This window comes from Aptenodytes forsteri, unplaced genomic scaffold (assembly GCF_000699145.1).
Source record: "Aptenodytes forsteri isolate BGI_AS27 unplaced genomic scaffold, ASM69914v1 Scaffold242, whole genome shotgun sequence".
NCBI classification, from domain to species: domain Eukaryota; kingdom Metazoa; phylum Chordata; class Aves; order Sphenisciformes; family Spheniscidae; genus Aptenodytes; species Aptenodytes forsteri.
In genome coordinates this window covers 1,492,616-1,520,542 of record NW_008795253.1, presented here as the reverse complement: position 1 = coordinate 1,520,542, position 27,927 = coordinate 1,492,616, and the positions used below count along the sequence as shown (strand labels likewise).

Below are 27,927 nucleotides of genomic sequence, written 5' to 3'. Positions count from 1 at the left end.
GCCCTTTCATCCTGGTTGGGTGGTCTATAACAGACTCCCAGCAGGATATCTGCCTTGTTGGCCTTCCCCCTCATCCTTACCCATAAACACTCAACCGTATCATCATCACAATCGTTGACCTCTATACAATCGAAACACTCCCTAACATACAGAGCCACCCCACCGCCTCTGCTTCTTCGCCTGTCCCTTCTGAAGAGTCTATAGCCATCCATTGCAGCACTCCAGTCATGAGAGTCACCCCACCATGTTTCTGTGATGGCGACTAAGTCATATCTCTCCCGCTGCACAATGGCTTCCAGCTCCTCCTGCTTGCCGCCCATGCTGCGTGCATTGGTGTAGATGGACTTCAGTTGGGCTATCGATTTTGCCCCCGGCATCAGCATCGGCACGCCACCCCTAGGCTCATCTCTAGTGAGCCTGGTTTTATCCCCTTCCCCCTTCGAACCTAGTTTAAAGCCCTCTCAATGAGCAATCCAGTATCTGCCCACAGCTATTTGAGGGGCAGTTACAAAGAAGAGCATGCCAAACTCATCTCTATAGTTCCAGACAATATAACAAGGGAAAACAGCCATTATATACAACTTGGAAGGCTCAGGTTGGACGTGAATTTTTTTTTTTTTTTAAACAATCACTGGAAGGATAGTGCAGCACTGAAACAGGTTATCCAGAAAGGCTGTGGAATCTCCCATTTAGAGATCTTCAAGACTTGGCTAGACAAATACACAGCTGACCTCATCTAGTGCTGGCAACAGTACTACCACTTAGTGGAAAGCAGGACTAAATGACCTCCAGACAATATTTTCCAAACAATATTTCCACAATTCTATGAATTTTCAGACTTCTTTGCCAAGTAGCTAGTAAACCAACTAGGAACAATACCACTTCAAACTTAGTTTTGAAGATCATGTCATATAAAATGAACTTGGAATGGGTGAGCATGGGTGTATCCAATTTACCTTTAATGGAAAAAAACCAAATAATTCTTAAACTATGGTTTTCAATTTTGAATGATAACATGAAATGAACAAAGTCCGTAAAATCAACTGGATCAGAAATGTATATCAAAGACGTGGCACAATCTTTAAACAAATGATGCAAAACTAATCTAAAAATTTAAAAAGGAAAAATATTTACTGCAAAGAGCCAGACATGATTGAATTAATAAGTATCTTTAATAAAAGATATAATCCAAAAGAAATGGAAGAAAGGAATTTTTCAAAGAAATTTATGTAAGAAGTAAGGATAAAGCAGCAGTTGCCAGAATCTGAGATGATTCTGATCCTGCTAAGGCAATGAACACACTAAAATGCTCCTTAGCTACACGAATTGCTAAAGAACAAAAGAATGCGTGACTTAACACTAATAATGTAGTTGAGATTAAAAATAATTGAAGGATGACCCAAATAAAAAATGCACACATTGCATTTCAGTAAGGTAATTAACAGACAGGCAAGGACAGGGTAAGCTAATTGGAACAATGTACTAAACCAGAAATAACTGCAACATCGGTTGTAGAAAAACATAAAAAGGTTTTAATTCTTGTTAGAGTCATTGCTTCCAGCAGTCTCCACAGAAAGGGCTCAAAAGTTAATAAGCCTAAGCCTGAATTATCTTTGCATTACCTTTCTATATTTGAAATCACCTTTAAAAAAAAAAAAAAAAAGTCTCTTTCCTTTAAAAAAAAAAAAAGTATCTTATAACATTTGTGTCTACAGCAGTTGCTGTGTTTTCTTTTTCTCCTTCCACAGTATAGCTATGGAAATATTGCCTTGGAAGGAAGCTATCTTAATTAGATTAAAATAATACTAGAAAAGACTGAAGGAATAAAATTCTCATTTTTAAAACGTCACCATAGCTGTACATTCTTCAAGGGACCAATTCACTTAATTGCAAGTCAAATATTATTAGCATTAAAACTAGAAAAGAAATATTCATGTAACATTCTACCTGGAAGATTTTCTCACTGATTTCTCGTTCATGTAAAGGGACTTGCTTATAATTTCGGAACTCTGCCACCTCCCCATTTCTCAGCTGCAAGAGTCGGAATCTCTTTGATCTATTAAGTTCCTCATCAGAAACAAAATTAAATTCTTGCTGCAACTGTTCCAATCTGAAGAAATCAGGAACGAGTGCCTCTCCACTTGTAGCAACCTAAATTAGTCAAAAAATTATAAAACTTTTCATACAAAGTGGCAAAAGTCTATAAAATAACTTCTCTAAGTCTTACATGCATATTGCAAGGATGTTCATTTTAAGCAAAAGCAATTGAGATGGATCAAACTGAGACTGAAACACTAAGTGTTTTAAAGTAGGTTTTTGTTGAGCAAAGTATATGAGATTATACATTTAAGAATACAATAAAATTCTATTTCCTCATAACATAAACAAAACATTAAAGAGTAGGAAAACTATAACATAGCAGAGTAACCTAGGAAGCTGCAGTGTAAAGATGATTCATTTATACAACTTCAGCTATGTAAATAGCTCCTCAATTTGATGTTTAGAAAAGTCCCAATTTCTACAATACACTAGATCTCTGTGCAGTTGTCACTAATGAGCAACCTCCCATTTAGAACCATACAAGTACACTGGGAATACCCCTGCACTTTAATGAAACAACAAACAAAATCCATAATTTTTTTTTAATTTATAAATTAATCAGTTTGCGTATTCCCTTATACCTATTTTTCACCACTAGAATATGACTGAATGGATTAATAAATCATACTCATTAATAAATCATTAACCCACTACTAAATGGATGAATAAATCATATTTTTAATAGACATTTTGCTTCTTAACACTCACACAAGTATGCCCATCACGAATTCAAATGCTACTACCTCCCTGGCATGCACACAGATTGCCTGAGAAGGTATGGGTGATTAGGTGTTTCACAGCTGTATTAGCCGTACAGCTCTGAAAAAGCCACTCACCATGATCAGCTGCATCAGAGCTGCATTGTTTGGGTCATTTGGATCAAGTTTTGCTTCCGCTGCCCACTTAGCTAGTTTCTTCATGTCAGTTAAGCCTGATGTGCCAATGGATGCAATAGCATCAATATTTTTTAAAGCACTAAAAAGAGAGAATTGACAGAACTTATACCTAAACCACATATAATTTAGCAATAAAAAAAAAGTATTTAAAACAATCTTAGAAAAAACCAAAAAGCTCCCCACAACCTGAATAGTAAATTCCACTACACAGTTCTTAGTTCTAGCTATGCAACTGAGGGAATGATGAATTGGAAAGGTAAGTAAGGAGGAAATATGAAGGAACTGGTGGAAGGGAACTTTTATACAAGGTGCTTATTGATACATTTATGATACACCTACACTATTCCATGTTGCTGATTACTAGGAAGTAAAGATGATAAATTGCCTCACAGCATGAGAGTTAACATAAAAGTTTTGACAATCCATACTGAAAAGAACTTCTCAGATGTGCAGTCCTTGTGTGCGCTATGTCTTAAACCCCGTCTTTGACCTGTCTCCTGGATGGCGCTCTCAGACCTGCATTGCAGCCTTGGTCTCTGCCCCCTTCCCTGGCATTTCTGGATAGACCCTGGGGCCCAATTTATCCCCTTGCCATGTCTGGGACTGCTGCCAGCACCCTGCTCTGCCTGTCAGGTTCAGCTCCTGTAGGACTGCAAGGTGACTGGCAAGGGCACTGCCTGTGCTGGGACACCCTTGCAGCCTTCTCTCCTGTGGTGCAGCCCTGCTTTTGGTCCTCCCTGACACTACAAGTCCCAGCTCCACTCCTTATCCTTTGGATGCTCCTGCTCACTTTCTTGTATTCACAGTAGGCAAGGAAGTATGGCAGGTAGTCTGGAGGCCATTTGTACACTGACTTGCTGGCCAGGCTTCTGCCATCTTCTCACAAAGGCCACCCCTGAAGCCTCACCGCTACCAAACCCTTGCCATGTAAACCCAATACACCAGGACATGCACGTTATTAGCCAAATACCACAGAAGGTGGATGTTGCCCCTTCTCTTGCTAGGGGTGCTAATTTGAGTCTTTGTTCTCTACTTATCTGAATATTTTCAAGAAAGCTTTAAGAACTTATGGATCTTTCTCGCGCTTGGTTAGAATCAGCCAAATATCCAGCAGTTACTGGAGCAGCAGACAAAGTGGTAACATCAAGGTTGTATCTTTAGGCACCAGCCTTGAACAAATGCACACTGAATCACAATTGTGCTGAAAAGCTAATGGGCAGCAAAAACTAACTTTAGGCATGAAAATCTTGTCTCCGACTTTCACAACAGACAACGGAAAGTCAAAGAGGGCTGTTCAACACTAGAGGGGGATTGAAAGAAGAGTGTTTTACAGCTAGCTTCCTTCTGAAATTCCCCATTTTTCCATTTACCACAGTGATTAAACTCGGGAGACTAAAGTTAGCCTTTGGGAGTGCATCCTTATGTTTTAATCTCATGCTATTCTAGTCTCATTGAAGTCAGCAGGTTACTCATATGCTGATCAGCAAATTACTCTAATGGCTGCAGCTTGGGTCAAAAATAGTAACAGAGTGATTTGGATGCCAATGTCTAGCCTCTAAATAAATAAAAATCTGATAGAATCTAATCAGCTGAAAGAGGTACTTGCTCAGTGTTAATAAGTATGGGAAAACTCCTAAGGCTTCAGTGAAGTTATCTGAGGACATTACAAAAGCAGACTTGATGTATCATCTCCTTGACTTTACTGGAATTATAAAAAAGCAAAAAAATGGACAAATAATCTACAATATCCAACTTGCAGCCACAGGGCAAATTAGATTGTTTTGAATGAAATAATATACTCCTTTCTGCAGGTCAACAGGCTTCTGATGGAGAAAAATCATGAAAGAGTATTATTTTGGAATGATCCGACAGATGAAAATTTTTCACTGGTTAATTCACTAACAGTGTCAAGTCCCCATACTAACTTCTACTGCTTTCATAGCGTAATTTTTATCATTAATTACAGAAAAGGCATTTAAAGCATGTGTCCCAATAGCCTCCCCAAATGCACTTTGGGTAAGAAAGAGCTAGAGCTTCTGTTCTTAGCAAAATGATTACAGGAAAGTTCCTTGCCAATATATACATCTTCTATTAGAAAATCATAAAGGTGAATTAATCAGCTTGAGTTTAACTTTAATATGGTCTATAAATAATATACTAAAAGATAAAATTTCTAACTAAAATCTATTTACCAAAAATGTGTACCCTAAGATATCTGCAGGGGGTTACAGCGCAAAGTAAAATATCTAAACTTAAGGAAAAAGATTATGAAAATTCTTGATTATGAAAGTCTATTTTTTAAAAATACTAGTGTAATCAAGTTTCCCATGAATCATTGAAAATTCTTATCATATTACCTTGGAATGCCTGTGTTTTGCTGAGATACTGGAGGAATTAAGGGGATTCCTTTTTCTCCAACTGCCCAAGAGACGCTATTGGATACTTTCCCAGAGGTCATTAAAGTCATTTTGTTGCTACCATCAGCTTCAAATGAAAAGGACACACCTATCAAGGGGGAAAAAAACCAAAGTAGTATATTTATGCATTCAAACACGATGTCTAAACATTTTTAAAAATAATTCCTGAAAATAAGTAGTCAAATAACCTGTGCCTTTATATAAATGGGGTAATGTGAAACAACTTGATTCTGCTGCATGCTGGGGGGAAGGACTCTGCTCTACAAAAGGAGTGAAAGATTCCATTCCACCTACAGAAAGGCTTTCCATTTGGGTTGGAAGGAAAGGCTATGCCTTGAAAGCTATGCCAAAGGCTTTTTTTTTTTCCTTCACACGTGCACAGTATTTAATATTTCTGGTAGTTTTCAGATTCAGCATGCTGTTATTATTGAAACAGAAATTCAGTCAAAAGAATTATGCATGACTGAAAAGTCAGTCCTAAAGCTCTGTGATACACAATTGTATATGCAGTCATCATGGTCAATGACATCTACACACACATTTGTTGTAATGACTTTTTACCACGTTTCTTTCCTCCACAGCTTTTTATCTATTCTTCTGCTCTAGCTTGATCTGTATTCCATATATGGCAAATTTATGCAAGTCAGTCATCTCATAATGCTCTTCAAACTTTATATAAACTTGAAAGTTCCATATTATTCTTGTTTCCCCTTTCCCTCTCTCTCCCTTGTTTTATCTTTCTAAAGTCCCAGGGATAAAACGTGTTGCAGGATGTCAACAAAGCAAATAGGAAGACAAAAAATTACTCTGCATATACACTTATACAGCCAGTTCTTCAGTGGTTTAAAACATTAAAATCACTGGAGCTATACTGATTAATACCATCTACTTGCTCTGCAGTGTCAGAGGCCTGATTACTTAAATACTAAAAAAACCCCAGACACCTTCTATAGCTAGTAGAGCTCCACTAATACTACAAGCCAAATAATAAACACACACAGTTTTATTATATACAGCTTAAAATTAGTAAGAGACAAGAATTCCACAGCAAACTTTAATAAGAAGAATCATGACTATTTTATAAGATTCAGTTACAGAAGCTGTAAACGCTTCTAACAGAATTTACTCTGAAACTTACGCCAGCCTGTTACTGCTACACGGTTTCAGCAAAATGAGAAACATTGAACTGAGAAAGACTGAGTCCCTACCACTCCCAACTCCTTCATGGTCCAACATCACACGCTGATTGCTGCTGAACTCTATTTCTTCCATAGGAGCACTGCCTGTCAGAATTGTAGTCTCAGGAACAGGTATGAACACTTCAGCCAACAAGGCGGTACTGCTCATACCCATTGTTTCATATATCTAGAAAAAAACATGGTAACAGACATAGTAAAAAATTTACACGTGTATTCATGAGAAGTTGAAAACATATTATATGGTATTTGGACAAAAGGTTTTACTATGACTTCAGCATGAAATAATTCATTTAAGGCAATTGTATTCATTTACTTTCTAAAATATCAATTAGCAGCTACCAGCAGCTAACTTGTCTGAATTCTTCTTAAAAGTATATCCTCCTCACCTTTCTAATGCACCTGAGAATAGTATGACAAACTCTAGGCTTTAAAGAGCATCACTGTACAATATTCAACTGATTGTGACAGTCACTGGCATCAGGTGAAGATGCTGGAGGGTTTCTGCCTCACCAATTCTCCTTTACCACGAAAGGCAGGGTAAGGCACACAGTCCCCGTTCTGGCAGTACTGCAGACTGCTTCCCTCTTTCCTGGACAGTTGCAGGCTCAGAGTGGTGTGAGTGATTTTTCCATTCAGATGTTTTTAATCCAAGAAGATGGTATTCCTTTTCCCTCTCAATTTGTGCATTACATAAATGGAGCAGGCGAGGGGTATACACCCTCCCCTGAACTACCAGTGATAAGTTACCTAACAGGAAAAGTCATCTAACAGGAGAAGTAGGATCCTGACCATGTTCCTCCTAAAAATATATTGTATTGGCTCTGAAAATTATTCATGTGACTCATTCATTAATACGTACTAGGAATGGGGGGGTGGTAGTTTGACTTAACTGCACTGTTGATCAAGTCAAGTGCAGTTATGGACATTACTAGCAATTAATTTTTTTCTCACCCCCCTCCAGCAAACATTATGATGATTCTACTGTGTGGACAATAATGTTTTAGAGAAGACCATTTTGGCAAGTTTATCTGCAACATAGATCAGTTTTTCTAAAATTAAGAGGCTGTTCCACTAACATATTTAATCACATGTCCCAATTATTTAAATTTCCCCCATGCAGCCCATAGTCATGCTATATATAACGCATATATATATGAAAACCATATATATATATAGATAAAAAAAATAAAAAGCACAAGCATCAAAAACGTAGCAGCAAAGTTGAAAGTTTGTGACTAGAGAAGCAAGGAAGGGATATAAGATTTATGATTTACAAAGGGTCTTTCACAGGTTTTTCAGTCTTTACAATACAACCATAGAGCAAAATACAAGCATTACAGGAGTAATTACATTTCATATTATCTTTTTAAAAGTTACTATGATAAATCATTATCTACCTGTAGTTTCAAACTCTCTGGCCAATTGAATATTTGTAAATTGAAAATCTGTCCAAAGTGAACTCTGAAATCTGAACTTATTGGTCGGGTAACAGTCCTTGATACTTCTTTGGAGTTGAAAAGGACTTTTATAAATGCTGAGCGTTTCTTCACATCTTCTCGTCGCAAAACTTCTGCTCTGTAAATATGTCAATTTAGCAGTCATATAATTTTTAATAACACGTTTATTCTTTGGTTATTTTTAATGAGAATCTGATTCCTCAAGGGGAAACAGAAGTCACCTAAATAAAGTCCATATTATTCTAAAAACATCACTACACAGGAATGACTTTAAAACTATTATTTAACAGTTGTTTTATCTTCTCATGAATATAAAATGATTTAAAAATTAACAGGTCAAATTTTAGATCCACTAAAGCTACCTCCATATAAAAGGAGTTATTTAGGGAAACAAAATTCCCTTCTACTCCCTTCCTCCAAAGCACAACAAATGATATCAAATTGAGTTAAGATTTTGAAGGTTTTAGTCATTGGGGGTAGAACAGCCAAGCAATACTCCTTCATGAGGCTATTTGCTGAATAAGTACGAAACAAAGCAGTTTTTAAATGACTAAAATCTGCTAGATGTATGTTAAGTTGTGTGTGTAAATGTGGAAAGCAACGCAAACAAGTAAATTTATTTATTTATTTTATCCACAGTGAAATCTCTGGTTTACTACACAATTTCTTTATTTTCCCTTTGTTGACTATAGCACAGACCTGGTGTAAAAGACTAGCTAGCGAGAGTGGTACTGCCAGAAGTGATCTAGACTCTACACTGAAAACAACTTCTTTATATATACACCACTGTTCTATGCAGATGCTCAAGGAACATCAGAAGGTTCAAAGGGAATGTGTAGACATGCATTTTCCAAGACCAGTATATACAAGGTTACATGTGACTTGAAAACGAATTAAGTTATATCAGCTTCAGAAGCAGAAGTTTTATCACTAGGCTAAACAGAATGGTGAGCACACGCTTTTGAAGTTGTACAAACAATCAATTAATAAATAACAACATAAAATCATGAACAAAGTGATTTGCAGGCCAACATTTATCTTACCGAGGACACAGCTCAGTTGGAGTTATGCTTCCTGACAGGACCAGTTCAGGAATGAGAGCAGGCTCTCCAGGTTTCCTTCTGCAGCTGTCAGCTTTTTCTCTAACCTGCTGCTCTATTTCCAGGCTATTGGCCATTTTAGGCGGGATGGGTTTTACACGTTCCTCACCAAGATCACCATCTTCTACTGATTCTTCTTCATTAATGTCTTTTTTCTTCTTTTTCTTCTTGGACTTCTGCATATAAAAATAATAATGTTCTTCCTGAACTTGTTTCAGTCAGTAGAGTTTTTTTCTCTTGTTCTCTTGACTCACAAATGATAAAAACATGTATGAGAAATGACGGTATAGTTTTAAAATCACCACACACAAAAATAAGATTTCTCTCATTCTATAGTACTACTTCAGATTCAGAATTCAGCAATGCATTCCATTCATGCGCTTCAAAAACATAATGTGCTTCAAACAAAACATTTATTTAACCTTCCCAACCAACTTACAAAATAAACACGTTTCTTGGAACATTCTGGCTAGCAGCTGACTTCTCATTTAGCCTGAGTTACCATGTGCATTCTGTTAGGATTGAAGGAAGGTTACTCAACCAGTAGACACAGTTCTTCGAGATGTATTGTCTGCATACACATTGACAAAGTGAATGCACATGCACCACAAGCTTTGGAGCACAAGCTTTTTAGCTTAGCAGTATCTTAGCAGTATCTTTAGCATGAGCAGAATGATCCCCTCCCTTCCTCTAAGCCAAACAGAAGAATAAACAAACATAACACCACATGCCTTTCAGCATCTCCTAAACTGCAGAACTCCCGTGTTCATATGCATGTTCAGCTTTAAACAACTGCAGGTAAGTTCCTCCTTCCGCAGACTTACAGATTACTTGGAAGTACAGCTTGCCTGGAAGCACCAGTCACTTCATGATTTAAGACACCATAAGCAAAAGAGGAGGAGGTGAGAAAAGCAAACAGTTTCCCCTCACTAACTGAAGTGTTTAGCCAAACAACTTGTTCACATATTTTTATTAATAAATATTCTTTCTTTCTTGGTCTAATTTTATGTTACCTTTTTTGTTCTTATATTTCCTTTTAAATTTATCTAGTCTTTCCTACCTCTAGTGTCTTCCTTAGATTCATGTGATTTGTGTTAGTAAGACGCCAACAGCCATGATTAACCAACAAAGTACTTTGAGTAAAATAAAATAAAGTACTTCTGGACATGAAAGGAGGGTCTGTGTACTACATTTCACTCTAAAGGGAAAGAACCACAATCATCTCAGTCTCAAGACAGTTTGTGACTAACACAATAAAAAGATGCTGAGAGCAGCTTTGGCTGGAACCACCCCCCATGGTATTTGTGAAGGCGTAACTGGCTAGAGGAAGATGAACAGTTCCCATTAGGATCAATGCTCAAGACTATCTGCCTTCATTTTAAGGTTTACATTTATTCATCTTATCCTACAAGTGAGTTGACATGATACTAATAAGTCATGTGCCCACTAGCATTCTGATAACAGGAATTTCCAATACTGGCAGATCAGCTTCCCCTCAAACATCTTAAATACCTTCCATAGATGCTGCTCCGTGAAAAAACTTTCCATGAAAGTATCAGCAGATGCACAAGATTCTTGAAAACTGTATTTGAAGCATTTCCTTAAACTTTATTTTGCTTTGGTATCCAAAAACCCACAGTGTTCAAACTGGGCAGTAATTATATTCAAGTATAATCACCATTACCCTGGGGTATCCAGTACATTGCCACATAACTATGAAAGCAAGTCTGATTTTGCTGGCACTGCCACAGGCTATTTCAAAGATCATCCTGTTGCAGTGTATTGTTCTAGCTCCTGTATTTGCAAATATCCCCTTGAAGCATGACTGAGACCTTAACTGCAGTACAGACTATTAGCAATAAAGCTTTTCAGAGGTAAAAGGCTATAATGTTAATTAAATTTTTCAGTTTTGGGACATTCCTGAACATAAATTTACATGAGATGACTTCAACTGCTTGTTCATTAGAAACACCCTATAACTATTTTTTCTTTGCAAGAAGGACATGAATTTAATAGGAATGCTGCAAAACTTCTAAATTTAAAGAAAGAACTGCTGAAGTGCTGAAAATCAATAGCAGGAAGACAATGCTCCACAAAAACCTAACATTTTAATTTTTTAATTAACAATTAATTTACTAAAAAATTCTAAGTAGACAGAATGTATCCAAATACATTACAAAATTTATGCACAGCTATCCTGAAATAGATTTTTTTTCTGTATTAGAAGGACAAATTTTGAACACATTTAGTAATTATTTTACTTTTTGTGAAACTGAATGATTGAAACAAACCTGTGTCTTCTTCCAGAATTTCCACTCTTGTAGCTCAGTTTTATACTCCTCCATTTTCTTCTCATAGTCTTCCATACATTCTTCTAGTAATTCATTTATCTCAGCCTGAATTTCTGCTTCATATGCTTTTTCATCTAATCTCTGATCAACCTCTTCCCTCCAAAAAAATAGTTAACAACACGTTGCATAAGTTAACATAAGGGCTACAATTAAGTTTATAAAATATAACATAATAAGTCTACTTCTCCATGAATTAATTTCATTATATCAAAAGTGTGTTCTATTTAAAAGTATTAACATAGACAGTCGAAGAGTTGATAGCAGATAGTTACCATCCAGAATGAATATAATTACTTTTTCTTTACTCATTAGCCTTTAGAAATTCCTTTCTGTTACTTGTTATTTTAACCTTCCTTCCTCCCCAAACTCAAAAAGAATAGTGGCAGGCTCAACCGGTGCCAGACACTACTCAAATTCTTACTTTTGCACCCTTCATATCAGAATTATAAGTTCCCAAATTGACTAATCTTATTAAAACTCCACTGCTGGCAAATGAAGTACAAAAAGTGTTATCAAAACATACTTCCTCAAATAAAGTTTCATGGGTGTGTTAGTAAACTTCTGAAAGTCACGGAGGGATTTAATTTGTTTCCAAACTTTTATAATGGTCTTAAGCAACATTCTGTCTTTTTCTTGTTCAGCATCACGAAGTCTTCTGGTTTGCCTAGAAATATATATACATATGCACAAAATCAGTCAGAATTGTATAACTCAGTGGAACAACAGAGTGAAAACATGCAATACCAAAAGCCAAGTGATGTGGGTTTCAATTCGATCGATGGCTGTAGGGGTTTAAATCTGAGGAGCAAAAAACCCAGACTTGAAGATGGCAGGATTTGATTTCCTTCTGTACTCTCTTGCATTTTGGACAATCTGACTTCAATTACAGTTCATTCTCTAGAGATCGCAAAGTCTTCTGAAATGCTTATTACAGCTGTACATCATTAAAAACATTTTAAAGTCAATTCATGTAAGCAACAGCCCAGGAAACCTACACTGCTGCTATGAAGTAATGCTTATTACAGTCGTACATTACAAAATATGTTTTAAACTTAACATGCTTCTAGCTCCAGTAAAAAGGACTTGCAGAGATGAAGTAATGTAGTAATGTATGAAGTAATCTAAGTCCTTTGACAGCCCTACAAGATTCTTATCACAAACAAAATTAACAGGGCTTTTTTTTGCCTCAGAATTGGTATTTCACATTTCCACCCTCTAATCTGTTTGTAAAAGAGCTATTCATTAGCACTTTTAATGACCAACACACACTTCCAATGTAAATGTCCATGCAGCACAAGCACAGACTGTTTCCAATACTATCTTGGTAACTAAACATGTCTAGTAAAAATAATGTGATTTAAAAAATAAAGAAGATGTAAACTAACACATTACTACTTGTAATATTCAGAGAACATATTAGACAGGGAGGCTGAGTGAGAGCTGAGAGAAGAAATACATCATACATTATTTAAAAGCATAAGCAAATTTAGTAAAAACAATAAACAAAGATGAAATACAGACTTTCCAGAAAGCAATGTAAGTAACTTCTCCACTTCATTAGCTAGCATTTTGAATATTACTTATCCATGCAGCTTAACAACCTCTTCTTCTTTGTCTACCAGATGAAGCTAGAAGACGAAGCTTAAAAGACATGAGGAACATACAGGTCAGTAATTACACTTATCTAATGTATTCGATTTGGAAGCAGGACCTTTCAGTAGAGAATCACCTCTGCTAAAATACCAGAAGAGCCTGAAACCTGCAATCTGCAGCGTATGTTGTCTTCCTCCTCAGCAAATGAGGACAATAGGGCTGAAATTGCTAATTTGCAAAAGTTTTCTGCATTCAGATGACATTTCTTCCTCAAACCGACGGAAAACTACAGCTCTGATCTCCAGGCAGCAAAGAGTACATATTAGTCATGTTATTGGAGAGTGAAGGAAACAATTAGATTATTTTCCATGCTACACTCTCTTCACATCTGTAACTTCTCATGAGTGTACTACATTGACCATCAGGGAAATGCAATGTTAAAAGAGAGAAAAGGCAGGTCAGATGTTTTTACCAACATATGTGGTCCAAGTCAGTATTAGACACCATGACAGTAAAAATTCCCGAACCCATCTGAGCCTCATGTGTAACAGATTCTAATAACAGAGCTGTAGCCAGAAAGAATTACAGATATGAAAAGCCCTAGAATAATCCCAGCCAAACTCATCTCACATCACTTACGCAACACTGATCTCACTGATTTCAGCGGAGTTTCTCCTGATTCATAACAGTGTGACACTAAACTAAAGCACTGAAGACCTAGAAAAACACTTAAGATACCCAGAAGGAATATTCTAATTAGAATTGGCCATCAATCATTTTGGTTGATGCCAAAATCCAAGAATCTCCTTCCCACAGTGAACCTTCTCATTACTATTCTCATGCTTTCCCTGGTGAGAGCTCCTGTCTCCAAGGTACTGTATGGTAACTGCACACCTCCTGCTCCTAGTCCTCTAGCAGATGTATTAAGAAAATATTAATAAAAGCTATTCCTTTTTCAATGGAAGGAAGACTTTGTCCTTCAGTATAAAATAATACATTATAGACTTCTGTATGTCCTGCACAGATACCAATGTATTACAAGGCAGCATACTCGAAGGATGAAAATCTGAAGAAGCAATTCCCAAACTAAGAGTAATGAGTGGATGTGTAAGTGTAAGCAGACGTTGATTTCAAGGCTGAAAGTAGAATTGTTGTTAAAAAAAAAATTATTTTTTTAATATTGTATTATCATGTGATCCGTTACATCAGTCTAAATTTCTGTTTATATAAATTAATACATTATTGCCTACTTTCAGATTGTGAAAAACTCTCAGATTTTTAAGAATCTGCTAGTTAAAAGGCTGTTCAGCATAGATCTCCAAAACAACTGAATTTTTATCATACTGCTTACACTTAGAGCTCACCACTGTCTATCTGCCAAAAATAATACTAACTTTCACTACCAAGCCAAAACCTGTAATATATTTTTACTACCCAGTTACTGTCCAAGAACAATAACTGTAATCTTGTAAAACAAAATTCTACCATTTTATGTATACTAACCCATTGGCAAAAACATGTCCAAAATACCTAAGAATGGGAAATGAATCAAGAACACTTGTGTAATGAGGAAGATGGAAAAAACTAGGGCTTTTGTCTGTTCAAAAAATGACGTCACTTGCATCGTTGTGAGAGCTTCATGTATCCAGCTGATGTCTATTGAAACCTTATTAAATTTTAATTGTGCAAAACACAACAGTAAATAGTTACTAAGTAATTAATAAAAGGTAATCAAATTAGACCACTTTTGAATCGAGATTTCAGCCTAAGCTATATTTTCTTCATAACTTTTTTCACTCAACTTATCAGTAAGAACTCTCAAGCCCTGAAAATACTTCTAGAGCTATTTACAGCAGAATTTAAGTGTCTGACATGAATCATATTCTGTACCAGCATGGAAAGGAAAAAAGGAACACAGTTTTAAAAAAGCAATGATTTAATGAATCCATACCTACCTGATCTCAATTTTGTATTCAGGTATGCTCTGTTGTGCCACAGGACTAGGAAGACCAGCACCACCACCGTCTATACTACATTGCACAGCATTCCTCAAAGCATGCAGCTTAAACGAACAAACAAACAATTAACACATAGTTTGACATTTGTGAGGCATACAGTGTAATGCACCTTGACATGAAAGAGCTAGTTACTACATAACAGAAAACTCTGAATTATCTTGATTCTGTATTTACAGCATTTTGCCATGTCTGCAAGGTGCTGATTCTTCAAGATGAAATTCAAATTAGGATCCCTGGATGTATGAGGGTGATTTACTGACTTTGATCACCTGTGACAGATCTAAACAATAGGACACAACTGATCTAGGAATTATTTTGAAAGCTCACCAATCAAAGGGGTAAGGGAGGGGGGAAAGTGAGTCTGCCAAAAAAACACCTTCTACAAAAGTTTTTTTGGGGACTAGGAAGGGCACTAAAGGTAACCCTAGAAAATCAATAAACAACAAAAATGAGTGGATTGTGGATTTGATGAGTGCCTTACAGAAGCTGGGCACCTTGCAACAAAGCATTTAAGCATAACTTATTGCATGTAACAACTGGAAAAAGAGAAGGTCTAAGGACAAGACAGAACCGGGAACAATGGTACAGTTCAAATGCACTTTTGAAGCCAAGAGGCCACCCCTTCAACTAAGATTTGAAGATAGGCCTCAAATGATTACATGGAAGATGGACACCTAGTTTCGGAGAACGCAAAAATATACACAGCTATGAAGACAAGAGAATGTAAAGGACTGGCTAGGAGAAGAGAGAAAAAATAAGAAACAGCAGTAGGATATGAACTAAAATTTTAGTTATTATGTTGCTGTAGATCTTCTTAAGGGTAATACTGAATGTGAAACCAGAATGGCTAATGGCACTGCAGGAGATGAAAGCAACTACATCCGAAGTAGAAGCAATGAAATTACAAATCAAGGAGCAAAGATTTTTTAAACAAATCTATCAAACTGGAGAGACAATATAGCTGCAGAGCAGGAAGCATACAGCTGAAAACATACACTGGAAACCACAAAATTTCATGCTAATTGTAACGGCTGAGTACTGTTTTCTTCATCTGTTGCCTTGGGTAAGCCATTCCTCAAGGCAGATGAATGCTGTTGTATACCAGGATTATTATTAGCCCTATGTGCAAATCACTCCCAGCTCCTGGTAGAAATTGTTTCTTAGGAATTAAAAAAAAAAAAAGAGTTGAAAAAAATTTTGAAAGAAAGAATAACTGAACACATGGAAAGCTGCAAGTATCATCTGGGGCACAGAGAGCATGTTTTATAAAAGCAGACAGAAAGTGCAGTTTCTTTAATTTGCCAAAATGAGGACTGAAAGGTGATATATTTTAAGATACAAAGAGCAAGCATCAGAAGTGGGTAAGAAGTCGTCCACTGGGACATGGCGGGGAGGGAGGGGAAAAGGGAGGAAGAGTTGTTTAAGCTTAAGAACAATTTGGCTGCAACAATCTGGCCATTAAAAAATGACTATTAGAGGAGACAGGTTTTAAAACTGCCTGTCAGTAGCAGAATGGTGGCTAAAATACCTAATTGTTAAAATCTGTTTATGAAAAATATATTATGCAGTTGCCTACAATACTGGCAAAGTATTGTGGAAACACTCAGGAAATCCCTTCCACACATAGGTTCCTGTAATGCAGGCATGGAGAACCCAAATGTCCTATTTCACTATTTCATGGAAAACCAAAGCCAATCCTTCAAAGGAATGACAGACTAAAGCATACCAAAGAATTATTTTAAGACACTGTATGAAATATTTGTCCAGCATTAGAACTATAACCTAATGCTTTATACCAAAATTCAGAAGTATCTGTACAGCACCTACTGACCCTTGTTACAGTAATATAAAAATGACCTTGCATACAATGATTATTTTTCCCTTATAAAAGCCCTTTAAGGTAGAGAATCATCATCACCTTTCATTTACGGAAATCTGAATTTATATGTACTTAATAATCAAACTAATTTTTAACAGACTAGCCCTACTACCGAGAGTTATGTTGTATCACAATATTTACCTCACATTTCTAAAGAATTGTTATCCTTTCAGATTTTAAAAGCATTTTAAAATGCTTTAAAAATATTCTTGTGTGCCCTGATGATATTAGAATTGTACTAACAATGCCTAAAGTTCTTGTACAAATTTACACCAGAGAAGACCACTACCATTACTTCCAATGTACAGACCGAGAAAGAGTGATGGTACACAGAGGGTAAGCAGCCCAGCCAAGGTCAGCCACAGAGCCAGGAACAAGAGTCTAGGGTTTTGCCATGTCACTATGTCACTCTTGTAAATGTGACAACAGTATGCATTTCAAACACAGCATCTGTCACAGATATATACCTGGAAATGCGTCATCAACTTTTGTAGAATTTGGTGACATTAAACCGCTTCCTTTTGCTTTTAATTGACAACTGAAACTAAACTTCACTAACTTCCCTCCATCCTTGAATATTGTCTTTTGCTGTCTGCCTGTCAGAGCTGCAGAACACAATCCTGTGACGTCTTATCTGTCATTCACTGGAAAACATTTTGGGTACTCTAAGGAATACTATGTAAATGTTATTGTATTGTAACAATTATATTCCCTTTACCTCAGAACCTGCAGAGAGTTCATTTTAAATAGAAGATCAAAGAAATTCATAATCTTAAAAATGCAGTTCTGCACTGAACACACAGCAACCTCAGTGAAATACTTAGGTTTTTACCTTCTGACAAAATGCCATTCATTACATACAATTAGAATTTCATCACTCTACTCTGAAGAAACAGATTCAGTTTTTACCTTAAACTGGCACAACATTATCTCAGTAAGCTATGACAATGGAACAGAAGTACCTTGTCTGTGAGAAGTTTGGTAAGATTCTTCCGTTTTCTTGCTAAATACTGATCATATAACTGAGCCAATTTAGCTGCTAACACATGCTCACGGCTAAAACAGGGATGATGGGTGAATATCAGTCCAGAAATATCAATATCCAATTGAAACAGCCCCTGAAAATCTCCAGCTCCAACAAGATACTGACTGGCAGCTGTCATTTTTATTGCCTGAAAGAAAAAAAGAATAAAATGGATTTACAAGCCCTGACAAAACTATCTTGCAAAGAGATTCTGTGACAGAAAATTACCCATTTAGCACTGCCTACATCTAACTACTGAGTCTTGAACTGTAAAGGTGTCTGTGGTAACCTCTTTGCTTTATTGACAAGTGGGTGGCATAAAACCACCATGGGTATTCTACACAACAGAATTTTGAGAGCCCATACGAGGCTGAAATAAGAAGTCATCTGCCTGTACTGCAGGTTTTGCTGAGCAATGAAGATGATGACACTGAATTGGAAAAAGAAAAGCCTGCTAGTTCTCTTTTTACCTGTTTGTTTAGTATCACTTTATTTCCTCTTAGAACTGAGATCTAAGATAAACAGTCCAGCTCTGAGAAAGCAGCTTTCCTTGTAGACCATTTCGATTGTGCAGAAGAGGAAATATGTTATTTGCTTCCCTATTCTAATGCCAGAGAAATTCACACCAACAAAGCCCAATGAAAGCTTTCAGCAGCAAAGCTTAAAAAGTTTGCTTCAACCCGCTGCACCCGAAAGGCAATCATGGCTTATATCCTCAGGTTACTGAAATCAGAAGAGAATTAGCAGTGCTTCCTGCCTGACTACTGCGGCTCCGCTCTTAGAATTCTTCAGAAGAGATTAATCAGAGATATTCTGGTACCATAAAAGATGAAGTTGTTAGTTATGTAGTGTTCGTTGCAGCCCCTTCGTAAGAACTGGAAAAAGGGGGATTGAGAGGGGAATTCAGCTGTTGCATAGCTCTGTTACAGGACTGGTATAAATGGCTGCGAAACACACTGAAGTCCACCTGATCCTTCCACATGCAGCTTCTCATCAAAATGTTTAATACGACATAATCTGTCATAAAAATGACAGCTTTAAATTCCTTATGCTTTAACTATTTTTCTGCCCATAAAGGACCCCCAAGCTTATTGTCTTACTTTCAACAGTGATTAAGGTATTTACATGTCACTATTCATGTAAACATGGTGTTCTTGAAACATAAGCTCTCTTTGCCTATCTTTACTAAGATCTAAGCGGCAACTTCTTTTCCTGTATGCAGAAACACCCTGCATAGATCTGTGGTACTGGATGCATCCTGAGAATTACGTATTTGTAACCAGCATCAATTAAAGGGCAACATTCAAATCTATATCAACAGCAGCAGACAGAAACACTTATGTGTCCCAAAAAAGCAATATACTTTAAAGTCTAAAAAGCCACAGTTTTTCCAAGGGGGTAACAGAGTGCTAACAAGCAGAACAATTAAAGCTTGCTTAAAGCTTGCTGAATGGTTTTGATCAAAACTTATTTTGATTTGTACTGACTGCACACTGCAACTGCTGTTTGCCAGGGTAGGTTTTTTTGAGGGAAAAACAAAAAAAGATCTGAACTGATGCAACATAACTCAAAATCAGTTGCTTTCTACATGAGCGAACTGCATGTAAAGATTTATTTTGCAGAAGTTTCATCATTGTAAAATAACCATCACGGACATGCCCTTCAGTTATTTTTCTCTTAAGCTGCAGAGAGCTCCTCTGTCCTGATCACCAAGTCTACCAGCTTCTACCACGAGGAGCTTTATAGATACACTAACATAGGAACTACCCTACTTTGGCATCAGAATATCCAAGGGTGCCTCACAGAGACGTTAGTGACTCACAGACTTGAAGCGGTCTGTCATGGACTGTCACTTTACTATTTTAACCAGTACTACCAGCTAAACTCTTCATCCTTTTGTATGCATTATTTTTACAGAAAAATACAGGTGGAATATACTTGAAAAAGTAGAGCACATTTAAAGATTAGTTGTGGAATCCCAAAAAGTAGTCAGTACTCATGGTTCTTAGCACAAAACCCTTCAGCTCACCAGGGTTTCCAGTACAGAAGGACCGGGATACTGGGGCTCAAGAACCACGTATATGAAATATGCCTACCTTTCTATACACTCCTTCAAGTTCTGGTGCAATGCCTTCTTCCAATGAGAATATTGGAGGCCTAGTAGAAGACTGTTTAATTGGATTAGGCAATGCTAAGATTTTGCCATCGTCACCAAACCACTCTTTCCCCTACAAATAAAAAACATAATTTTATATTGTTTCTTACTTTATATAGAAATAACTTGCAAAATTATAATTCTTATGACAAGCAATTACAGAAGAAAAGGTGACTATGAATTGTTTATGACTGAATTAACCAAAGCTCTTCTAAGACACCAAAATGAAATCTTCAAATATACTATGGAGAAGTTTTGAAATCAAAAGACCAAGAGCTTGCTCAAACTTTAAATATACTGCATTTTTTCCTTCAACATTCGGTTACAGATTTGAAAGAAAAAAAAGGAAAAAAAAACCACTTACATCACTTAACATTTAAATGTTATGTTTTCTTAAATCACTAAAATGGAAAGAATTGTAATGTTTTACACAAGACTGCCACACACATCTTCAAATTGGATTATAAAAATCATAAAGCAAAGAATTAAAGAGCTAAATGGCAGCTCAGAGAGATCATTTATCAAAGCACCTCTCAACTCTTCTAGTTCACAACCTGAACTAATTAAACAGCATCTATGAAACCAGATGAGGTAAGTATCTTACACACAAATTGCTATCCATGGCTTCACATGTTAACCATAGAATCATAGAATAGTTTGGGTTGGAAGGGACCTCTAAAGGTCATCTAGTCCAACCCCCCTGCCATGGGCAGGGACATCTTCACCTAGATCAGGTTGCTGTCCTAATTCACCCCTCTGCTCTCATGACCTGGATTCAAGAATAACTTAAACCAGTGCAGCTGCTGAAAGATGCTGGCCTGCTCTCTTATTCCCACACCTGTTTTAAGCTGACCCTAGAACCAAACATCAATGTCATAACACGGTGAAGCAAACCAGAAAACTAACTGGGTTGATGCTGGCCAGTGAAAAATTTTAGATCCAAATATTCCCAATCTGATTCACAAAAGTACCTCTGCTAGTCCACGAAGAATTCATAGAATCATAATAAAATATAAAGGGCAACTGCTGTATAGTAGCTTAAATCTTAAACTATACACACCTTTACTGTGTATAGGAGGATAATATAGCAGGATAAAATATATTCAAGCCACCTTCACGGGTGTTTTCATAAGCCATTCTTAAAAATCTAAAAGGATTCTAAAACCTCTCCAGATGATCTATACCAATATTTAATTACCCTTACAGTCTGATCAGTAAATTTCTACAAGTCTGTTACTTCATATTATCTTCAGTGGACACAGAAAACAGCCTTTCCATATTGCTTCCTTCTGTTACGATCTGCTAATAAATAATAACAACAGTGCCCAGCTCTTGCATAAGTCTTTATACATACCACTAGCTCTCACAGCATTTTTAAAAAAAAGTAAATTATAATTACCCCTATTGTAACGGCAACTAAACTCTGGCACAGACAAGTGAAGTGATTTGTTCCCCAGCAGGCTACGAGCAGAGCCAGGAAAAGACACCAGTTTTCTAAGACCCAGTCTGGTGCTCCGACTATTGGGATACACTAAAATACACTCCTACAAAAATCCACATTTCCTGATGTCTGATACTGCTAAATATTTTAAAGATGAAAGACCCATATTACCATCTACCTACTTAACTATAACAAAATAAAATACTGATAAATAAAGGATTTTAAAAAGACAACTATGGTGGTAGTGGTGACTTACTTGCTCTTGTCTGAGTATTCTGTTTTCTAAAATATTTTGATTAGACTGTGATACAAAGGGCCTTTCTCCTGTGTAAAGACCCTCATCCTCAAGGTACCTAGGCTGCATGTTTCCAGGCATCTTCTCAGAAGTGGGCACTAATGAGAAATTAAATAGAAAAGCATGTAAAATATCTTATAACTGTAGTTCTAGTTTATTAATTCTCTAAAAACCTATGCCATTCTTAAAACGAATGGCACTGCACATTAAGCATGCTGTCAGAAATATCTTCCTAACTAGGAAAAAATAAATATATAACCAAAACAGGTCCTCTTCTTAATGAGGACAGATCCACAGTTTAAATCTATCATAAAAGTGTCACAAGTCTTCTAAACAGATAATTAAACATTTCCTCACCAAAAAAATACTTCAAATAACTTAGTGGAGTTTAGTTTTAATGGTTGCTTGCGTAACAGCGTAAAAACCCTTCAGCAGCAACAACTGACTAGACAAACATTTCTAAGCCTTTCCCATATAAAGTGAAACTTTAAGATTAATCCGAACTACTATTACTAGTTTGCTTAAGCTACTCTTGTACAAAATATGGAACATGCATAAAAAAGTCATGTTAGCCCAATAACAGCAGGTGGAATTCTTTAAAGCCTGCCTGCAGGATTATTTCACTGGTATGCATGGGCTCAGTATTTTTCAAGGAGCAATCTCAAAACAGGGAGAGATTATACTGAGGGTTACAAGAAAAGTTATCCCCTAAATCAGAACATGGTGGACCACACTGGAAGCAGTCAGAACTAAGTTACAAGACACAAAAATCCAGAAGCACACAATGTCAAATATTTTGACATCGCATTGCAAGCTGTGCTGATACCATTCTGGTACAGACCACCGAGAGACTCATTTCTGTTTCTTCCACTTCAAATATTAAATAGCAAGTGATATTATAAAGCAATTTTTTCAGACTTTGCAGTTCTATGGGAATAAGGCAAAAAGGTCAGAGACATGATCAGCAGTGTTGACTATTTCCAATTCACAAAATTAGATTTTGGGAAAAGGGCCCCTTGAATTACAAAAATCCTTATGTTACTTACATGACTCTTGACAAACTTGCCACGTGGAAAAAACTGCAGATGTGGCCAAGTGAATACTGTAAGTCATAATGTACAGTGCATGAGCCACTCTTAGTACCTAAATGCGTGCACCCAGTAACCTGTTGCATGTTACATCATGTAACAGCTAAACCCCAGTGAAAGAGGGGCCAGCCATCTTGCATTTACTATAGACAGCACCAAGGTAATTACGCCAGAGCAACCGATGTGCCCTGAGTTCACTTGCTAGCGTACCAGCTGGTGACCTGCTGGCGTGTGCACGTTCCTTGTTAATCCATTTTGTCAGACTTTTTCAGACTTGCCTGGATGATCAGTATCAAGAGAACTGCAATTAAATATCTCTCTACTGCCAGAGACAGTCTGGTACAAGATTTTTCAGCAGATCAAAGGGCGCCATGCCATGCAAAATCCAGGAACAAAATGGATAAGCACAATCTTTGTACCTGCTAGCATGCTGGGAGTGAAGAGAAATTCTTTTTCCTTTTCCAGTTGCTCAGAGTAGCTTTCACAATCAGCAGGTTTCATTACTAGAAAATCTTCGGCTGTCTGCCCTATAATGAATAAATCATCATCTTTAACCAGGCGTATGTCTTCATCCTATAGTTTAAGTGCAAACGTCTCTGTTAGTTCATCTATTTCTTAAAATGGAGGTCTTTAGAAAGTATACTTTCAGAATTTTTAAGGAAAGAAAGTTGCCATTTTGTATTAGATGATTAAAATTAATTCAAGAAGTCTGAATAAAAGTATGAACGTTTATTCTATAGCTCACACCGTTTCATCCTCCTCTTGTTCATCCTCATGGGTTTCTACACATTCTTCTTCTGCCTCCTCTTCTTCATTGAATTCATTCCTTTTCCTGGCTCCAGCCTTTATACTCTCTGGTTCAGGATCAAAATTGAAGGTAAAGAAATTATATGCTTCTTCAGCGGAAGGAAAATCATTCTGGAACTAAGAAAAGAAGACAAAGATACTTTAATATGACATTTATAAGAAATTTAGGGCAAGTGGAGATGTCTTTCTATTAATGATAGCAATAACAGCATGTATAAACACTTGTCACAGGACAATAATTATTTTATCTCAAAGAGAACTCACCCAAATGCCGAAGCTGACTGAAATTTTTAAATGATACATGAAACTTTCTCTATTGCTATACTATTACTTCATTCAATATTTCTTGCAATGTTTTATTAAAAAAAAAATTACCTGGTTTAATTTTAACCAGCTTATTGTTTTAAATATAAACAATTTGTGAATGAGAAATGCCAAAGTTAAATTCTGGCCATAATGCAGATAGCCAGGTGAAGGATATGAAGAGAAATGTCTAATGGCATTTTGCCTCTGAAGGACCCAGGCCCCTTTAGTGTTAAGATGAATCCTCTAATAAAACAATTAAAGTCGCATTTTGTGACTAATAAATATCAATATACTAACCTATAAATTGCTTTAACTGCCAATTGGTCACATTCGATAAAATGGATTTAAACAGAAGAAACTTTTTTCCTCCAAGCTCCAGCAATTGTGTCCAGATGGACTTACTTGATTTTTTTTTTTTAAAAATCAAATGACAAAAAGCCATTCTTATATTTGATGAAGTTTCCCTTTTTAGACTTCAATTGCTGGCATATACTGTTTGTGAATTTTTAAATTAAATAAAACCCTTTCCACTGCATAAGACTGAATTCTGTCTGCTTCTTCAAACAGAATCATGAAGCCATATAAAGTTTAAATGAAATTAATATCAGTTATTGAAATGAAGAAATTGGTACTTACTGTTGACTTTTGCTTAAGCTTTTTTACAGAACCATGAAACTTTATTTTTGATGGTAAGTGGGATTCATCCTCTTGCATATCCCTAAATTTATCATTATCAGGCTGCATAAAAATATATATGTAAGTTATATATACATAAGTTATAGAAGACATTTATTGATCCATTAAAAAAGAAGACAAATAGCTGAATAGAGAGATTAGATATTGCATTTTCACAGGAAAAAAAACCACCAAACCCAAACAAAAAAGAAACACAGTCACTGTGGTAACAATTATACCGATTTTGTATTTATTTTAAAATACATTTATTACTAATTATTACTTAACTCCTTTCTCCTTTGGGTCAAGAAATAGACTGCAGAGTATCAAGAAATGGTTCACCGCATAAACGTTAGCTTGCTTTCTTCACTGCTGAGGATATCATTGTTTCTGCACTCCCGACCACAAGCAACCACATGCTAATCTCCGCAAGGGGGAGAAATGGGGTAGCAACGCGCTATCTTCCCATCTACAAATGAGAGGCTGACAGACAGCACAAGCCGGGCAGCAGTGGCAAGGGTGCTGCTGACAGACACTGCTGACCAGGGAAGGGAATCAAGGAGCTAAGGCCAACTTCTCATATAGCCCCTGCTGCAATCACGAAAAGCCTATTTGGTATTACTCAAAAACAGGTGGTGTCCATTGCCTGGGTGCTTAAATACAGACTTGATTATTTGTTTTGTTCTCTCTCAAACAATTATTGTTAGGCTACTCTAAAACTCCCATGGATGATACTCCTCTACCTTGTCAAGAAAGGAAGTGGTTATCCATGGTTATCCATTTCCAGTTTTCTGAAGCCTTATCTGTCCCTATACACAGATCACTGTAAACATCACTGGTTCTGAGGTTGCTTCAGCAAGTTCTCTTAAGTGCTTCAAAGGGATTTTCATCAGGCCCAGCCAACATAAACACATCTAACATTCTATTTTTCCACCTTGTGGCCTCAATTCTTAAATTAAAGGAAGACATTTCTCAAGTTTACATCTATTCAACCTAAACTTGAAAATAATAATAGCAAAAAGAAAATCTCAAACCCTGGCAATCTGATGGCCAGTTGTTTAACAACAAAACAGTACTTCATACGTCTGTAAGTAAGTACAGGAAACAAAACCAACACGTGGAACGTTTCAGATATGCTTTATATAAAATTAATAACCAACTTTAATAAGGGTATCACTTCCATATTTTCCTAAAACAAACATATTAAAACAATAGAACTTAACTGAAAGCTATGACAATTACTTTTTATAAGAAAACACTGCCAAAAACCTCCCCACAACCTACATGAATAGGTAATTCTCCCCTAGACAAGCATTTAGCCAGGTTAATTCATAATGTTTGGAGTTCCAGATAAAAATGTTACTGCTACATGCTGTTATTTCCTGGGCATACACATTGTTTGGAAGACATTTTCTACAGGCAAGCATTCTCTTTGTGAATTCTGAAGAATATTTGGGTGCAAGTTCTGCACAGGCATGGCCTTTGTTATTTTTCTAATACAAAATTCATTTTCTAACAAAGAACATGTTAATACTAAAAAAAACCCTGAATCTAAAATCGTAACAAGGAAATACAATGCAGTACAATGACATAAAGTTAATATCCAGCCTTTAGCAATTACACTGTGCAAATTTATATAAAGCTATAATACAGTGGTCCTTTCTGTTACAGTAACTTTTAATTACTTCAAGGCATCTTAAGTGACAGAAGTCATGAACCTGTAAATGACAGAAGTTTCACATGATGTCTATACTATAATGAAAGCAAATTATTATTGTTAAATATGTACATTAAAAGCAACAGTCAGAAAGGTTCCTTCCTGGTTACTAATTCAAACAATAGTATAATTTTGATCCCATTAAAATAAATGAAACTGACCTTCAAGACTATGTGTAGTCTTTGATTTATTTCATGTTTCACATTCACTTTCTCATTATCAGAATAGCACGACCCAATGAACCTCCTTACCGCTTTATCCAGTCTGACTTCTGTTTTCCTTTCTCTGATGCTTTTTAAATGTCTTGGTCGTGGACTAGGGTCTTCTTGCAATAAAGTAATTTCTGCTTTTGACTAAGCAAACAAAAAAAATGCTATGTTTCACATTCACTTTCTCATTATCAGAATAGCACGACCCAATGAACCTCCTCCCCGCTTTATCCAGTCTGACTTCTGTTTTCCTTTCTCTGATTTTTTAAATGTCTTGGTCGTGGACTAGGGGCTTGCAATAAAGAAGTAATTTCTGCTTTTGACTAAGCAAACAAAAAAAATGCTTAGCTATAATAGAAATATAGTAAGACCAAAGCTACAATAATTCCCAGGAACTCAACAGCTTATGCATGTTTGTGTTAGGGTCAGAATCTTTTAACTATATAATCAGCTTAAGTGATTTTACAGACCTAGATGTTAATACCCCTTACTACACTGCACAGTAAACTTACAAGGAAATCCATCGATTTCAAAACAGCGTAAGAATTTTTTTGACAAAAACACAGAAGGATCTTGTAATGATCATATCATTTGAATTACAAAACAATGATAACTTTCATATTATTCTAACAGATTAAATACAAACTTTAGAAAAAATACAGCAATAGAAATACACCAGAAAAGAACTGTACTGATGAACCGAGTATTACTTCGGCATTAGAAATAAAAAAAGCAGATATCCCAATTCAGATTCACATAGCACTAAGGAAGCAAAATGAAGTGGATGGTACTTATACGACTAAAGTCAACCAAACAGGACTTCTGAAGGATTCTCACCCTTGCTGCTTTTAGTTTCTCTCTCATTCGTTCCCTAACAGAAAATCCTGCAAAGTCTGTCCTTGATGTAGAAGGAACAGGTGGCAAGTCTGAAACAGAGAAAACATGGTAACATGTTTAAATTAAGTATTTTCTGAAAGAAACTTAAAATTATGTAAAATAAAATCATATGTACCATACGGAGTCCCATGTTCCAACAGAAAGAACGTGCATGAGAAAACATGAAAGAATGAAACTTTTTTTGGAATTCAGACATTATAGACTATCACTTAAATGCCTTTAGCTGCGATGGATCAACCTTTCATTATATACTATGAACCACCTTAAGTAAAGCATATACACACTTTTTTCTATTAAAAATAC

General features: G+C 36.3%; 1 protein-coding gene across 1 annotated transcript in view; it reads right to left on the bottom strand.

Annotated features, from left to right (window-relative positions):
• CC2D2A (coiled-coil and C2 domain containing 2A) overlaps positions 1–27,648 on the bottom strand; it is a 56,596-nt gene extending 28,948 nt beyond the window's left edge. Inside the window, exons 1-17 of the mRNA XM_009279099.2 lie at positions 27,565–27,648; positions 26,770–26,871; positions 24,763–24,864; positions 23,761–23,937; positions 23,433–23,586; positions 21,887–22,023; positions 20,131–20,262; positions 17,973–18,182; positions 15,069–15,175; positions 12,044–12,184; positions 11,461–11,617; positions 9,113–9,345; positions 8,010–8,187; positions 6,622–6,778; positions 5,354–5,501; positions 2,937–3,075; positions 1,948–2,151 (exon numbers count right to left, since the gene is read on the bottom strand). Of these exons, the coding sequence (XP_009277374.1) occupies positions 1,948–2,151; positions 2,937–3,075; positions 5,354–5,501; positions 6,622–6,778; positions 8,010–8,187; positions 9,113–9,345; positions 11,461–11,617; positions 12,044–12,184; positions 15,069–15,175; positions 17,973–18,182; positions 20,131–20,262; positions 21,887–22,023; positions 23,433–23,586; positions 23,761–23,937; positions 24,763–24,864; positions 26,770–26,871; positions 27,565–27,591 (2,505 nt within the window). The 5' untranslated portion in view covers positions 27,592–27,648. The remainder of the gene's footprint in view (positions 1–1,947; positions 2,152–2,936; positions 3,076–5,353; positions 5,502–6,621; positions 6,779–8,009; positions 8,188–9,112; positions 9,346–11,460; positions 11,618–12,043; positions 12,185–15,068; positions 15,176–17,972; positions 18,183–20,130; positions 20,263–21,886; positions 22,024–23,432; positions 23,587–23,760; positions 23,938–24,762; positions 24,865–26,769; positions 26,872–27,564) is intronic.
• Positions 27,649–27,927: the final 279 nt, after the last annotated feature.